General features: G+C 47.6%; 7 protein-coding genes across 7 annotated transcripts; 3 read left to right on the plus strand and 4 right to left on the minus strand.

The window, feature by feature from the left end:
* Positions 1–29: 29 nt before the first annotated feature.
* Positions 30–939, minus strand: TERG_04115 (uncharacterized protein; the record flags this gene model as incomplete). Its single annotated transcript, XM_003235015.1, has 2 exons — positions 30–344; positions 409–939. The coding sequence occupies 2 exons, from the start codon at positions 937–939 to the stop codon at positions 30–32; spliced, it is 846 nt and encodes a 281-aa protein (XP_003235063.1).
* Positions 940–1,893: 954 nt separating this feature from the next.
* TERG_04116 (uncharacterized protein) lies at positions 1,894–2,247 on the plus strand (the record flags this gene model as incomplete). The annotated part of the gene is made up of 1 exon (XM_003235016.1): positions 1,894–2,247. The coding sequence occupies one exon, from the start codon at positions 1,894–1,896 to the stop codon at positions 2,245–2,247; it is 354 nt and encodes a 117-aa protein (XP_003235064.1).
* Positions 2,248–2,656: 409 nt separating this feature from the next.
* On the plus strand, positions 2,657–4,291 carry TERG_04117 (uncharacterized protein; the record flags this gene model as incomplete). The annotated part of the gene is made up of 1 exon (XM_003235017.2): positions 2,657–4,291. The coding sequence occupies one exon, from the start codon at positions 2,657–2,659 to the stop codon at positions 4,289–4,291; it is 1,635 nt and encodes a 544-aa protein (XP_003235065.2).
* A 745-nt stretch (positions 4,292–5,036) lies between these two features.
* On the plus strand, positions 5,037–6,739 carry TERG_04118 (uncharacterized protein; the record flags this gene model as incomplete). Its single annotated transcript, XM_003235018.1, has 5 exons — positions 5,037–5,182; positions 5,238–5,476; positions 5,538–5,824; positions 5,895–6,016; positions 6,073–6,739. 5 exons carry the CDS (start codon positions 5,037–5,039, stop codon positions 6,737–6,739), a joined length of 1,461 nt encoding a protein of 486 aa, XP_003235066.1.
* Positions 6,740–6,915: 176 nt separating this feature from the next.
* TERG_12100 (uncharacterized protein) lies at positions 6,916–8,438 on the minus strand (the record flags this gene model as incomplete). The annotated part of the gene is made up of 4 exons (XM_003235019.2): positions 6,916–7,899; positions 7,956–8,063; positions 8,115–8,260; positions 8,318–8,438. 4 exons carry the CDS (start codon positions 8,436–8,438, stop codon positions 6,916–6,918), a joined length of 1,359 nt encoding a protein of 452 aa, XP_003235067.2.
* Positions 8,439–9,022: 584 nt separating this feature from the next.
* Positions 9,023–10,036, minus strand: TERG_12101 (uncharacterized protein; the record flags this gene model as incomplete). The annotated part of the gene is made up of 1 exon (XM_047751110.1): positions 9,023–10,036. One exon carries the CDS (start codon positions 10,034–10,036, stop codon positions 9,023–9,025), a length of 1,014 nt encoding a protein of 337 aa, XP_047606183.1.
* A 1,331-nt stretch (positions 10,037–11,367) lies between these two features.
* TERG_04120 (uncharacterized protein) lies at positions 11,368–13,274 on the minus strand (the record flags this gene model as incomplete). Its single annotated transcript, XM_003235020.2, has 2 exons — positions 11,368–12,399; positions 12,459–13,274. 2 exons carry the CDS (start codon positions 13,272–13,274, stop codon positions 11,368–11,370), a joined length of 1,848 nt encoding a protein of 615 aa, XP_003235068.2.
* Positions 13,275–13,881: the final 607 nt, after the last annotated feature.

Here is a 13,881-nt window from a genome sequence, read left to right on the forward strand (position 1 = left end):
AAGAAGAAGGAGGAGAGTGCCATTAGGAACTAATCACCTTTCCACGTGCCATCATCCTTCCAGTCAAGCATAATCATATCTTCTTCTGTAAGGGCGAAGTCGAAAACGTCCATGTTGGACATGATGTGGTCCGGGTTTGTGCTACTCAGCAAGGGCACCCAGCCCTTCTGGAGCGAGTACCGTATCAGGATCTGGTGTGGGGTCTTGTTGTATTTCAATGCCAGGATTGCCACCTCGAAGTCGAGAGTCTTAAAATCCATGGTCAGAGCAGAGTACGCTTCAATCAGTACGCCATAATGCTGTAAGTGTTGAACGAGCTCCTTCTGCTGATTCCAGGGATTCAGCTAAGTATATGAATGTCAGCTATCTCGTGGCTCCTTTAGAAGGTAGATGCGGGATTGGACTTACCTCAAGCTGAACTACATGTGGTGGCCCTATTTTCGAATACGCACCGATCTGGAGGAAAGGGTCAAGGGTATAGTCGCTCACGCCGATGCCTTTTGTCTTCCCATCTTTGAGCACATGCTCCAGCGTATGCCACATATCACATCTCATTTGGATACTATCGGAGAGGGTCTCTATCAAGATCAGGTCGACGTATCCGCCGATGCCTCCAAATTTATCCACACTCTCGATTATGTTTTCGTAGGTCTCACCTGTGAAGGGCCATTCTATCGAGACCTTGATCGCCAGAAAGAAGTCCTCTCGAGGAATGCCAGATTTACGCACTGCCTCGCCAATTTCTGCTTCGTTGCCAGATTCTTGGGAAGTGTTGATATGCCGGTATCCGCAGGATATTGCGCGAGAGCAGAGCATTTCACAGTTGGACGCAGGGGTCCTACAGACATTTAACGCAGGCCGGGGTACGTATATTGTCGAGGTTTTCACTGGGGCAGTGGTGTCCACCAACACCCCCTTAATCACTTTGCTATCCGACATACTACGGGCTTTTTAACTAACAAGCTGAGTTGCTTTGTTGCTCTGTTTCTTCGTTACTTCGTCGTTTCGTTGCTTCTATATTGCTTGGTGGTTGCTCGGTGGCTACTTTGTTGTTGCGTGGTTTTGCCGTTGTTTCTTCGTTTCTCTTCAAAAGTGCGAAGTGTCAAAAGAACGAAGTCAAAAGTGCGAATGCCCTACTATATATATGGCGTTTTGCCTCTCTATCACTCTTGGATTTTGTCATCAGTCTATGACGCTGTTGACTCGAGCGTTATTACGTTTGAGGCCCAAATCAGCTAATTTTAGTATCATCGAATCTATATATGATGTCGTCGACATCAGCGTGTACCTTACTTTCGAGGCTTGGCGTTCTCAGCCTTGGCTGTTGCTATTGGCTGGTGTTGATGCCGTTTGCATAAACAAGCGCCAGACGCTTCTCACGCGGTATCCTCATTACATAATTACAGAATATAAGGAGATCTCATTAGATAATAGAGAACTTAGTTACTAAGTAGTATTTTTTGTCTCTTTGTATGTTCTTTACCTTACCTAAGCACCGTTTTCCCTTATAGACACACTTTTCCTTCTTTTACCCACGGCCTCACTTCGCCCTCCTATGTAAACCTGCTCTCCCCCATAAATGTCGTAGGTTTAAGACTAATTGGCAGCGTGGAATTATCTGTTACTTGGAAGTTGAAAGCGAATTTCGCCCGGATGGTTTAATAGTCGCTTAGTCCGCGGTGGTTGACGATGGACAAGCGCCAGACGCAGCTTCCGCGCAACGTACCAACCACGACTTCTTCCGTGTATAGTTACAGAGTAGCTGCAAAGCAGCAACAAAGACAACAACACGAAAACGTCAGACAGCGACGCTTTGGTGTGATACTTGAGAGAAGACTCGCAGCAAACTGAAAGCCCTGGTTGCAGGGTAACAATGGAAGACACTCAGCGAAGATGGGTGTCCGTTGCGATGAGAGGCTGCATGTTGGTGTCCTGGAGGAGCTCCCTTCTCAACCGTCAATTTTTTCTCAGAGTTGCGTTATATGGCTTTTTGAACTCCGTGGACATTACAGCGTTGCGCTACTGGTCGAAGAAAATAATGGAAGTTTCCATTGCCAGGCTGACCTAACGTCATCCCGCTCAGCCATCCCGATCCAACAACCGCAACGGTTCGCTTATTCGGGACGCCGCATCCGCATCCAGGACACTCCGTACAGGGCCTTGCTTGTGCTCAAGTGGAGCGGCAGATCGCACCAAATTGACTCTCCGCAGAAGCCCCAGACAAACAGCATCGGGAAAAACTCATGAGTGGCTGTCGGGCTGAGTTCTTCCGGGCGATCCTTGGGCAGTGGATCCTGGCTTATTCCCTCAACAACCTACAAGGAGGCTGGAGCAGCAAATCCTTCGAGAACATGCAGAGCGAGCTGGGGAGCCCTCTGTATCTGCTCGAAGGATGGGGGTCACAGCCATGGGCATGCAGGGATTCAATGGATCTTTCGGCCCGTTTGATAAGTCTTGTTACGCTCTGTTCGTGTCAGCTTGCATGGGGCGGAAAAGTAGCCCCGAAAGCGAGAGGGCTGGCTTTCAGTACTCTTGTACAGTCATGCCTCCATTATTATGTTTTATGCATTCACTTTCGTGAAGTATATAAAGAAGGGACCAGAGTCCATGTTGTTACGACGTTGAAAATTAGACCGCATACCTATGAATTAACTGCATGTTCTATTTATTCCCCATCATGATTACCCTCCCTCTCTCGTTAAGCATTCTTTCTCTTGCTGCAGCCTTTAGCTCTGCTGCATCACTCCAGGTCCGTGAAAATCATGACTGTGCTTTGATACAGCCTCCTCAGGTCCCAGGGGCCGAAGTCCTGTCTGTGATAGGCGTGCTACGCCAGGTCGAGGTCGCTCCATTCCCGCCTTCGCCATCAAAACCCAACACAACCATCGAGATCTGCAGTGTTAATGTTACCCTTTCCCACATGGGGGTTAACGACAAAGTCGTCGTCTCAGTATGGCTGCCTCTACCTGATAAGTGGAATGGACGTTTCCAGGCGACAGGAGGAGGCGGTTGGGCTGCCGGAACATTTGACCTGCTCATGGGTCCAGCTGCCCTTGAAGGATATTCCACTGCTGGAACTGATGCCGGCGTGACTGTTGACGCAGGATCTGCGGATAAGTGGGCTCTAAAGGAGGACGGCACTGTCAACTACGATTTGCTGGAGAATTTCGCTAGTCGATCAATTCACGACATGGCCATCGTCGGAAAGGCCGTGACAGAGAGCTATTACAAGAAGCCGGCCAACTATTCTTACTTCTACGGCTGCTCCAATGGCGGTCGACAGGGAATGGTGGAGGCTCAGAAATACCCAGATGACTTTGACGGCATTCTTGCTGGTGCGCCAGCCACCTACTGGCCCCGATGGCTCACCTCGACCGAATGGCCACAAGTTGTTATGCAGAGCGAGAAGGTCTTCCCTTCCCAGTGTGTCTTTGAGGCTTTCAGAAAAGCCGGCATTGCCGCATGTGACAAGCTGGACGGAGTAGAAGACGGCGTTGTTTCTAACCTCGACGACTGCGAATTCAATCCATTCGCCCTGGTCGGTAAGAAGGTAAAGTGTGGAGGAGAGTCAACTACCATCACCCTCGCCCAGGCCTGGGTTGCGAAGAAGATCTATGACGGCCCCAAGTCTACAGCGAAACGGGTCTTGTGGGATGTCCTTCCCGTAGGGGCGTATTATGACGGGCTCGCCAACAGCACTATCGAGAACGGTGTCCCAAAGATTGCTCCCTGGGTGATCTGTTCCTCCTGGATCAGATCTTTTTTGAAAAAGGACTTGAACTTCGATCTCTCCACCATCACGTACGCCGACATGCCCAAGCTTTTCCAGCAGAGTATCGATGAGTTTGATAAGATCCTCGGTGGAAGCAACCCCGACCTCTCCGCTCTTAAGAAGAGCGGAACGAAACTCCTCAGCTGGCACGGCCTAGCAGACGAACTCATTCACCCTCAAAATTCCGTCAAATATCGCCAGGCAGTCGAACACCGAATGGGAGGCGGCTCTGAGGTAGACAAGTACTACCGTCTATTCTTGGCCCCTGGAGTCACTCACTGCGGCATTGGAGTTAATGACGGAGCAGCCCCCGTTGATACGCTGAAAGTCTTAGAGAGATGGGTTGAGAAGGGCGAGGCTCCAGATACGATGCCTGCTATTGCAACCGATGCAAGCGGTGCTACTACCATTTTCACCCGAAACCTCTGTCGATACCCTTTGGTCCCCCGATACAAAGGAGGCGATAAGAACTCTGCGGACAGCTTTGAATGTGCCAAAGACTTTGGGTCCCACCATTAACTGGTAGGTCGCTGGATGGAATTAAGAATAGAATAACGAATGAAGGATTTCTTAGCCTAGAAAGAATCGATTTTTTAATTATTATCTTTTAATCTTCAAAAATCCTGTGCATTACTCTCTGATATTCTGAGTCAACTAACTATTTGTCACCGCTAGTTATATACATAACTAACCGGCTGACTTGATAGCTTGCAGTATTTGTCATTTCTATGAGCTGAAAAGTCTCAACTCAAATGATTCCAAAAAAAAACCAGCTCAGCCCTGCGGGATCCTTAAGAGCTCAAGTTTCTGCCCCAAGCCTTCAACTCACTAACTAACCAACCAGGGGCCCCTAGCCTGAGAAGTCCTTAACTAGCTTTTCAATACCCTATGGCGTTGCGAGGCGTGATGATCCTCCATTCTTGCCTCTCAGCCGTGGTGTTCGACATTTCTTAAAACTACCATATATCATAGCCCAGGACCAATTGGAATGCACTATGCATCGTTCCAATGCCAGGTCTCGGGGAGGCTCAGCGTCTAGATGATTTATCCGAGCAGTCAGATGGGGTGGTCAGCTCGTTCTCGAAATCTACAGCTGGACCCGCAAAGCATATCTTCACCGAGCGGTTGATATAAACGACTCACCACTCCATGCGAAGCACAATTTGAATTAGTTACACGTTGAGTGGCCATGAATGCATAGCGAGACGAATGCCCAACACTATCCTCGATTTTATCTAACCAGTTCCCTTCCCGCCATCGCAAAATGACGGAAAGTGACACCTTGGGCAGTCCCCAGGTGGGCTCCAGCGAATCTGACCAGCCCGCCAGAGCCTCAAATGCCTGCGAGCCCTGCAGACGAAGGAAGAAAAAATGTGACAGGGTATCGCCGACATGTAGCTCCTGTAGGAAGTACGTTACTCTCCTTAATTGCTATCCTGGTTTGGATAACACTAACTATTAACAGACATCTCCTCCAATGCTCATACCCCAGAGTCAGCCGAATTTCACAGCTTAAAGTCCTACGTGAACGACTTCAAGCTTTAGAGAATGTCATTGCAACGAAGGATAGCGGTGGATTTACTCAGCCACAGGATATGCAAATGTCTGCGGCCCTGATCACTGCTTCATCCATTCAGGAGATCGGACTTCCCCAAATATATCCCATCGAATCTCGATGGTATATGCCTGAACTGCTACGGTTCTGTAAGTTTGGTATCTCGTTTCCTTTGTTTCCTCGAAACAATTTATCTCATTTTACGTATAGATAGCGAATCCATTGCACTACAGTCGCAAGGAGATGGGTCATTCACACAGCTTGACACCCTACGAAACATATGGATAACAACATCACTGACCGACGAATGTATGTTTCATGCTACACTATACGCCGCATCTGCATATCTCGACCTACTTCGAGGGCAAAGCGGCAATGTTATTACTCTATATCATCAGACGGAGACCCTTAGGCTGCTAAGTAGTCAACTTGCAGCATCTAACATACAGGTCACTGACGCCTTGATTGCAGTAACAATGGCTCTATCTCAGACCGAGGTGGGTGATATTCCTCCTTACCTATTATTGACTTCAAGGGCAAACATATTTGCTCATTCGTATTGCATAGGCTCTCTTTGGCAATGTATGCGCCTCTGGGGCACATAGGGCTGGATTACATCACTTGGTAAAGCTTAAGGGCGGGCTCGAATACTTGGGGATGGATGGTTTACTTGCAGAATTGATATATGTGTAAGCACTCCATCATCAAGGGCATATACTATTCCTCGTGATACTAACTCCTGTAGGGGCGACGCCATGGACTGTCTTCTCTATGGCACTGAGCGGTCATTCCAATGGGCTACAAATCCTAAGCCTCCACCAATGGCTCTCTTATCCAACGTTATATCATGGGAAACTTCTGCACATAAAACTTCGCCCACCTGTCAAAGTTCGACCAATATCCTAGGACTTGTACAGCAGTCAATGTTGTTAATTGATAATCTACCCAGTGCATCCGTGGACAATGTTATAGCTACCTCCTTCATTCAAAAATTCATCCATCTCCATGATGAATTTTCATCTCTATGCAGTGACAATACCGTCAACTATTCCTCGGATTCATCTACAGAATTTTACATATATGAATGCTGTCGTCAGGTAGCATTGTTGCATTGGCAACTAGTCAACGATAAAGGTATCTTGTCTACGGAAGACACAATACCTGCTAACGCTAGAGACCTTAAAGTGGCTATGGGGAAGATGGACATTCCGACATGGTCGAAGGTTGCTCCAAGGGCTTTTATTTGGGCCGGAGTGACTGGAGCAGCCGCATCTAAGGGTTATGCAGAGCGTGCATGGTTTGCGGCCCGTTTAGGCCCAGTGGTAATGGCTCAAGGAAAAAACGGGATTCCTACTCTTAAGCAAGGAATGGCTCTTTATCAATGGCTGAAGGCACCGGTTCTGGTGTGGTAGGATATAATGAAGGTTACATTGGCATGACTGAATGAACTGACCGAGATTTTTTGGGAGGTCAGGGGTGATCAATTTCCGATTTCTCCATTTCTCCACCCCGGCCTTTACCAAGATAAAATCTAGCCAAATATATGTACACAAGGGGGATAAAGGCAAATGATCCGTTAGCAGATGGTTTAAGCATCCCACATAACTTCACTCAATCTTAGCAATGAATCGTCAAGCCCACGCTTAGCTGCCATGAACTCTTCTCTCGCCTCAGGTCCCTGAGGACCTTTAAGTGCAGCAGAGTAACATAGCTCAATCAGCACCCTCAACTCATCAAATGTAAACGGCTCCCCGTTGCCTTCCGTCAAGACTTGGCTGCCCATCTCCTTAAACATATCTCTTTCTTCCTTTGCATTTCGTAGTGTCTTGCCTGGACCTTCAAGGAACCAGTCCAAGAACTTGGCGCTTTGCGGGAGCGCAACTACTTCGGGCATAGAAGCAGCAACGTCTTTGTCCAACGATAGGCTGCTCTTGGATGATACTGGGGCAGGGGAAACAACGATGATATTCTTCAGATTCTGTTGAAGCACAAGGACATCAAGCTGAAGTCTCAAAGCTCCGTAACTATTCATTGCACCAATAAAACGAGTGCTAGATACCAGTGCACGGTCTATGAGTCTTGAAAGGCAAGATGTGATATATCGGCATTCATTTGGTCCTAGATAGTTTGACATTCTAGCACCAAATGAAATAAGATCGTTGTTTAATTCAAGCACGATAGGCGAAGCAGATGTTGGTTCGACCGTTAATATATAAGACCAGTTGTTTTCGGTTGAGGAATTCCGGTTCGGCTCCTGTGGCTGTCCATCATTTTTGCCTTTCAATGCTCGGGATATCATGTATATTGATCCACATCGAATATCGAGGTGTAAGGTGAAAATGGCTGTAAAGGCTAGGTTTTGAATTGATGTAATAGCACCATCGAAACCCACAACGGACTCTTTAGTCATAGGAAGACGAAGAGGGCGTTCGACATCACCGCGTTTCGGTCTCATCGCCGCCTCTAGAGTCCAACGTCGAGTAGGCGCTACTTGTCTGGATTGGATATGGCTCGAATCTGTTTGATGGGGAGTGATGTGGCGTAGTTTGGACAGGTTACTCGATAGCCAGTTCTAAAGTAATGGGTCAGATGATATAACAGCCTGCAAAGCAAGAGGGAAGAGCTTACCATGCTATTATAGAGCAGTGACAATGAACCAACTATCTTTGGATCAGCTACCATGTCATAACCTTTCAGTGAGGTTTCATTGGTTGCAGAGATAAGAAGCTCTATTTCCTACATAGAATTAGCGTCTGCCCTCACAAACTGATTTATTCGAATACCAACCCTGTTGATTAACGACTGTTTCTCACTAGCAGAGCATTCCCATAGCTTTCGTCCCACTTCGCGGATATCCTGGGACTCCGCAAATGCCGCTGAAGTTTTTAGGGCTATACCACCAGGATGGTTAGGTGATATCCGAGTCATAAGAGCTGTACAGACTTCATTAGAACATATTGTAGATGCAATGGGAGAGTTGAAATGCTTACCCTTATACCAGCCGCAGCACTTTTCGTAGTAAGTAATGATTTGATCAATTATCAATTGCGTGAAAGCTTGATCGTGGGGTATACTATCCAACATCCGGCTAAACTTTTTTATTAAATTCATGAAGTTGATGGTTCCCTAAAAGTGTTAAAAAGAATCAGGTCACAACATAATCAATGAAACCCACAGGAGACTATGGTTCCTTACTCTGAAAATTGGCCGAGGAGAGTGCAAGGCCCATTGAGGATCCTCAGTGTAGGCATCCACAGAGATGAAGTTGATGGCACAGAGCTCGCTGACAGCTTCATCAAGCTGAGGTTGGAAAACGTTTATCAAGAACTCATCGAGGAAAGATGTAAGTGCGCCAACAGCGATGTCGGAGCTGGGGGGAACTATCTCCTTGAGCCGGTGGATAAACGAAAGAGCAGGAGGTAGAAGCAAGCTGATGTTAAAGACACTGGGTTCAATGAGCAGCTTATGGCCAGTCCCTGAATTTTGTTGGTTAGAGCTATTGTTATCGCTGGTCGAAAACATCTGGCGTGATTTAGGCACAAGTCCAGGAACAGAGGCTCTCAGAATCTCGGCCAGCTCCTCTTGCTCTGCTTTCAAATCAGAAGCGGCCTGGTCGACTTCAGACATTTTGAAGAGTTTCTAGAAACAAAATTAGTGGTGGTTTTGGTAGGAGTTTGAGACAGGGTCCAGAGTTTTTATACCTTTGTTTTATCGCGCTTGACAGAAGATTGAGCGTAGCCGTTATCCGTTGCTCTGGTCGTGGCTCTAAAAGACTCGGCTCCATCTGTGGAAAGATAGTCATGAAGTAGAGATCGCATCTGCGTAGACATTAGTATTACCACTGCCGATTTGATATATGGCGTACATACCTCGCTCTGATATAATTTCCATAGCTCTTGGAAGCTGCTGGTCAAGTGAACCTCATTTGCAAGCTTGTCTCGTTTGACAATGCCACTGATAACTTCATAAAGGAGTCGATGACCTTCCGCAATTGTCTCAAACTTGGCAAATAGATTCCACAGAAATTCTGACAACAGATGCCTTCGCTCTGACGCGGAATCGGGGACCGCTCCTGGCCCGGGCTTTCGAGCATCCTTTTGAAAATTAGGATGGCTGTTATTTACCTCAGCGCCTGTTTTATCGACAACACTGTACAGCTCGACAGGAAGACGTTGCTCTATCCTATCAACTACAACGTCCAGGTTTCCCATCTTATGAAGTGCTTCCAATAAAAGGTGGATGTAATAAAACGTATCTGTCTCTGGGTTGCGAGATATATCTTCCACAAAGTGTGTAGTTGCATCCAAAGATGAAAAATATTGATAAAGGGGGTTCTCCCAAGAAGTTCCACTTGCACTAGTTGACGTACCATCTCTGTCGGACGAGGGTTTCCACCGGTCACAGCAGTATGGGGACTTCAGATACAGGTGGTCATGCAGTTCCTCGACAAGGATATCAGTCAATGAAGTTTCTTGGTTGCTGAAGTAAGTCCGGAGGTCTCCTAGGGAACCTATGCCCGCAAGCTCGGGACGTTGAAGGAGCGCAGTCCCTTCTTTGAGGATATCAACCGCGGCAATAAATCTCTTATCCGACATCCGAGCTTCTAGCTTCTCCGGGAGGGATTGGGCATGTTCAATCAGCTCAAAAAGTCGTAGGATTTCATCGTAGGATTGCGATGCCATAGCCTGTTCCTTCAATTCCGGCTTCATAGTAAGCAAACTGGCTTTAGCTTCCAAAAGGGCGGCCTTGAGAGTTCTGATTTGGTGCTGCGAGCTTTGCAGACTACCCTGGATGTTGTGGTACGTCCCGAGGAGACTATTGAACCCGTGGTGATGCTCTAGAAGGATAGTCAACACGGTTGCCTTTTTGCAAGCGCATCAAGAAGATGTCTCACCCACCATTGACCACAGACCGCAACGCATGCTGGATGCGCTGATGTATTTGTAAAAACTCCGGCTCTCTATCTGCGCGACCAAGGGTGCTTGTGTCCATCAATTGTAGGCCAACTTGAACGGGTATGCACTCGCTGTCCGCCATAAAGTCCCATTCGTCTTCGATAGCTTGAACAACGCCTAATAGCAAGTTCAAACAAGGAATTAGCGAGGCATGGCTCTTCCTTTGGACGCCGCCAAATGCTTCATGGGAAACATACCATCGATCTCCTCTCCTCCTTTGATTTCTCGGCCGCTACCTCCGCTTCGCCCGCTGCGACTGGCACTCCTCTGCCTCGCAGTCTCTTCCCGTCTCTGTCTTTCGCTTCCTCGAAATCGGTCTTCATCTTTACGACCACCCCATGACGGACCATCGTCTATATCGCGACCCCGAGACCGCACGGATACCTGGGGAGACAGCTGTTCCATCGAGTCGCCGGGCGAGGGCGATTCAAGATAGGTCCCTCCTCCATATCCTCCACGCCCCTCGCGCCCCCGGCCATATCCCGCAGGCGAATTCATTGACCCATTATTCGATGCGCCGTAGTCGTGGTCGTAGTCGTAGTCTCGTCTGGGGTTGCGTGAAGTCGTGAAATAATCGTTTCTTGGTGTTGGGTTGCCCGAGTTCATGATGGTGATGCAAGGGGCTAGGAGTAGGAGCTTTGAAAAGCCCCAACCACGCTAGCGGCTCTGTTACAGATTAGTTGGTTACAGGTTACAATGAGGATTGAAGCCAGCACACACAATAACAAGAGATATAAATATTGGAATATATATAAAAAAATATAGTAAATATCTAATATATATATGAGAATTCAAGGTAGAATTATGACATAGACACCATGCGTGAAGGTTTTGGTTAACATTTATGCGTACCATGTAACTTAGTTGCTTAGAGTAATCCAAGGTGGCTGATAGCATATAATATACATGCATGACAAAATGTAATATAACAAGTAAGATATCCATCATTATATCGTATAAATAGGTGGCAGCACCTCCAGGATCTGAATGCAGCCCTCGCAAGTGCTAAAGAAAACCTCCCTAAAGGCCCGGAGAAGCATCTGTCAAAGAGGCCAGACGGGCAATAAATACATAGGCTGGAGTTTCTAATAGTCCCTCAAGACGGCGACAAGTTCATCCAGCCTTGCAACTTCGCCTAGAAGCAAGGTTTCCTTTGCTTCCCATTCCTGTAGTGCAGCCATATCAGAGGCAGAGAGATATCGCTCCATGTTACGCTTCACATCAGATCGTTCAGCTTTTTCAATCAGTGGTTTTAGTTTGCTTCGTTCATAGGCCAGGCGTTGCAGGCATCTGGCCATACTCTTGTATGTATCTTCGATAAGCATCATGACCACTCGGTCAGCATCATAGAACCATAGGTATATTGTTCGGGAGGGCTGCCGTTGGGCATCCCGAGGAACTTCTTGCAGGTCGATAAACCCGCCAGATTGCAGCCGTGCCAGTATCTGCCGTAAATCCTTGGAGGGCATCAAGCTTATTTCTTGCAAGCGTTTCTCATCTAATCTCCCCTTATCTGCAAGAACGCGGAGGACCCGTACAGCAACACTGCCGTACCGAGATTCAACGAGCCGTTCGATTTCAAGATGCCGTAGCTTTCGAGCAAGGTGCCTGAACTCCACAGCCCATGTGATGATCCCTGAGTCCATCCTCCGCGTAGAAAAATGGTAGGGCTCTGAAGCGAGTAGAGAAAGATGCTGTGCGACTTGGAAAACACGGCTTTGAGCCTTCGATTGCGCATTCCCTTCACCGTCCTCTTCATCAAAATCGTCTTCATCTTCATCCTCATCATCCTCGCCATGGCCATTTTCCAGACCATTCTGCTTAGGTTTTGCCGCAGATATACCGGCAACACTGCTAAGGAGATCCAGGTTGGGGTCGAGATCATCAACTATGGTATGTAATGGAATCGGAACAGAGTAATGTTGCCCTTCTTCTCCTTCTAGAACAGGCTCATCCTGCTGGCGGCACTTCCGAGTCTTAAGTTCAATCCGAGACAGTAGTATTTCATATACTTGTGAAGTCACATGCGAGGTTGCCTGATCAGCCAACTTAACTAGCCTTTGGTTGCGGAGAGCAACATTGAATTGCTCATAATTGATCCGGATAGTCATATTACTCTGTCAGTCGCAATTAGCTTAAGGATTTCAGGGTTAAAGAAGGCTAAGACGCCACTTACGTCCAATGTTATATCACTATCACCATCATCCTCATCTTCTGATATATCATAGTTGTCGGTTTCGACTGCTTCATCAAGCTTCGGCCGCTTGCGCGGGCCTTCCGAAGCCCCATTTGCGGCTCGCCTTTTTATTCCTCTGGTGATATTTCGGGGAATCAAGCCGTATGCAACGGTCCCATCCATCCATTCCTGAAGCATGATTTCCGCCTTCTCCTCAATTTTCTCTTCAAGCTTTTTCCCCTTTAGCCCTTCCGTTTCACCACTGGCCTTTACCGCTCTCCGAGCCGATTCCCGTAGATCAGATGGTGATTGAAAATGGACATCCTTCACTCGCATTATGTAACCATAAGCAGCAAGCTCTCGAAGTGTAGAGCCGAGCCGAAAATTTCCCTCTCCATTTGTATTATCAAAGGCCCCAGCGTTTCCGTTCACACCATCTTCCATACCATTCTCCATAGTTTCCTCGTCTCCATTTTCAAGCGAGTGGTCACCGTTTACACCGTCGGGTTCATGGGTTCCATTGCGCAGAGGAGCTGGCTGGAGCTCCGGCAGGCTCTCGAGATGGCTTATTTTGACATGTCCCAGGGACAGAATCGTGGACACCACTTTTGCAGCGTAATCCCCCAGCCGCTCCCTTGTTAATTGCAAGATACTTCCAGACCGCACCAGCAAGTATGCAGCCCGCCAATTCGCTTGGTAGTATGAAACGCCGTCCTCGAAACCGGTATAGTGGAAGATAAGCTGCTGCTGAATGAGGACAGCTAGGCCGTGTTTAACTTGTCGAGGCGAAAGGTGTGTGTTGTGGACTATTCTCATGAGCGGTTGCCGTCCATGGTGGACAAGGTAGGAGAATATCAACTATACATAAATATATCAGTCACACGCAACATTGTCTGCCCCATGCTGTCAAAGACTAGGCGCATACAGAGTATAATTCTCCAAAATTATCTGCTATCAGAAGCGTACAAAGCTCCGCGACATACTAGAATGATCGTCAGCGTCCGCTTTCCTTCGTCCATTGAGTCCCAAAGAGCTCCGTTACCTGCGACATCTTTTTTTGTGTATGATTATGACTTCTAGAGAGATGCCACTCTAGAAGCTCTCAAAGGTCACGAATGAGCAGTCATCGGCATTCCACGCATAACAAACTCCAAGCGCACCCTCGCTTCTTCGTCTGCTGCGCTTTTCTTCCCGTTTTCTAGTCTCCTTCGTCGTCTTTTCTTCTTTCTTCGTCTTTTTCTGCCTTTTTTCTTCTTCTTGCAATAAGCGGGACCACATTCACGTGACACGAGAAGCACCACCACGTGATTTTCAAGAGTGTCGTCAAGTTGACCAATCAGAATGTCCGCATTTGGCCCATTTCGTGAGTGACCGGAAGCTTTTTTTGGCCCAGAAAGGCGAACGTCGACTTCTTCACTCCTTC

Source organism: Trichophyton rubrum (assembly GCF_000151425.1).
Source record: "Trichophyton rubrum CBS 118892 genomic scaffold supercont2.4, whole genome shotgun sequence".
In the NCBI taxonomy this organism is placed as follows: domain Eukaryota; kingdom Fungi; phylum Ascomycota; class Eurotiomycetes; order Onygenales; family Arthrodermataceae; genus Trichophyton; species Trichophyton rubrum.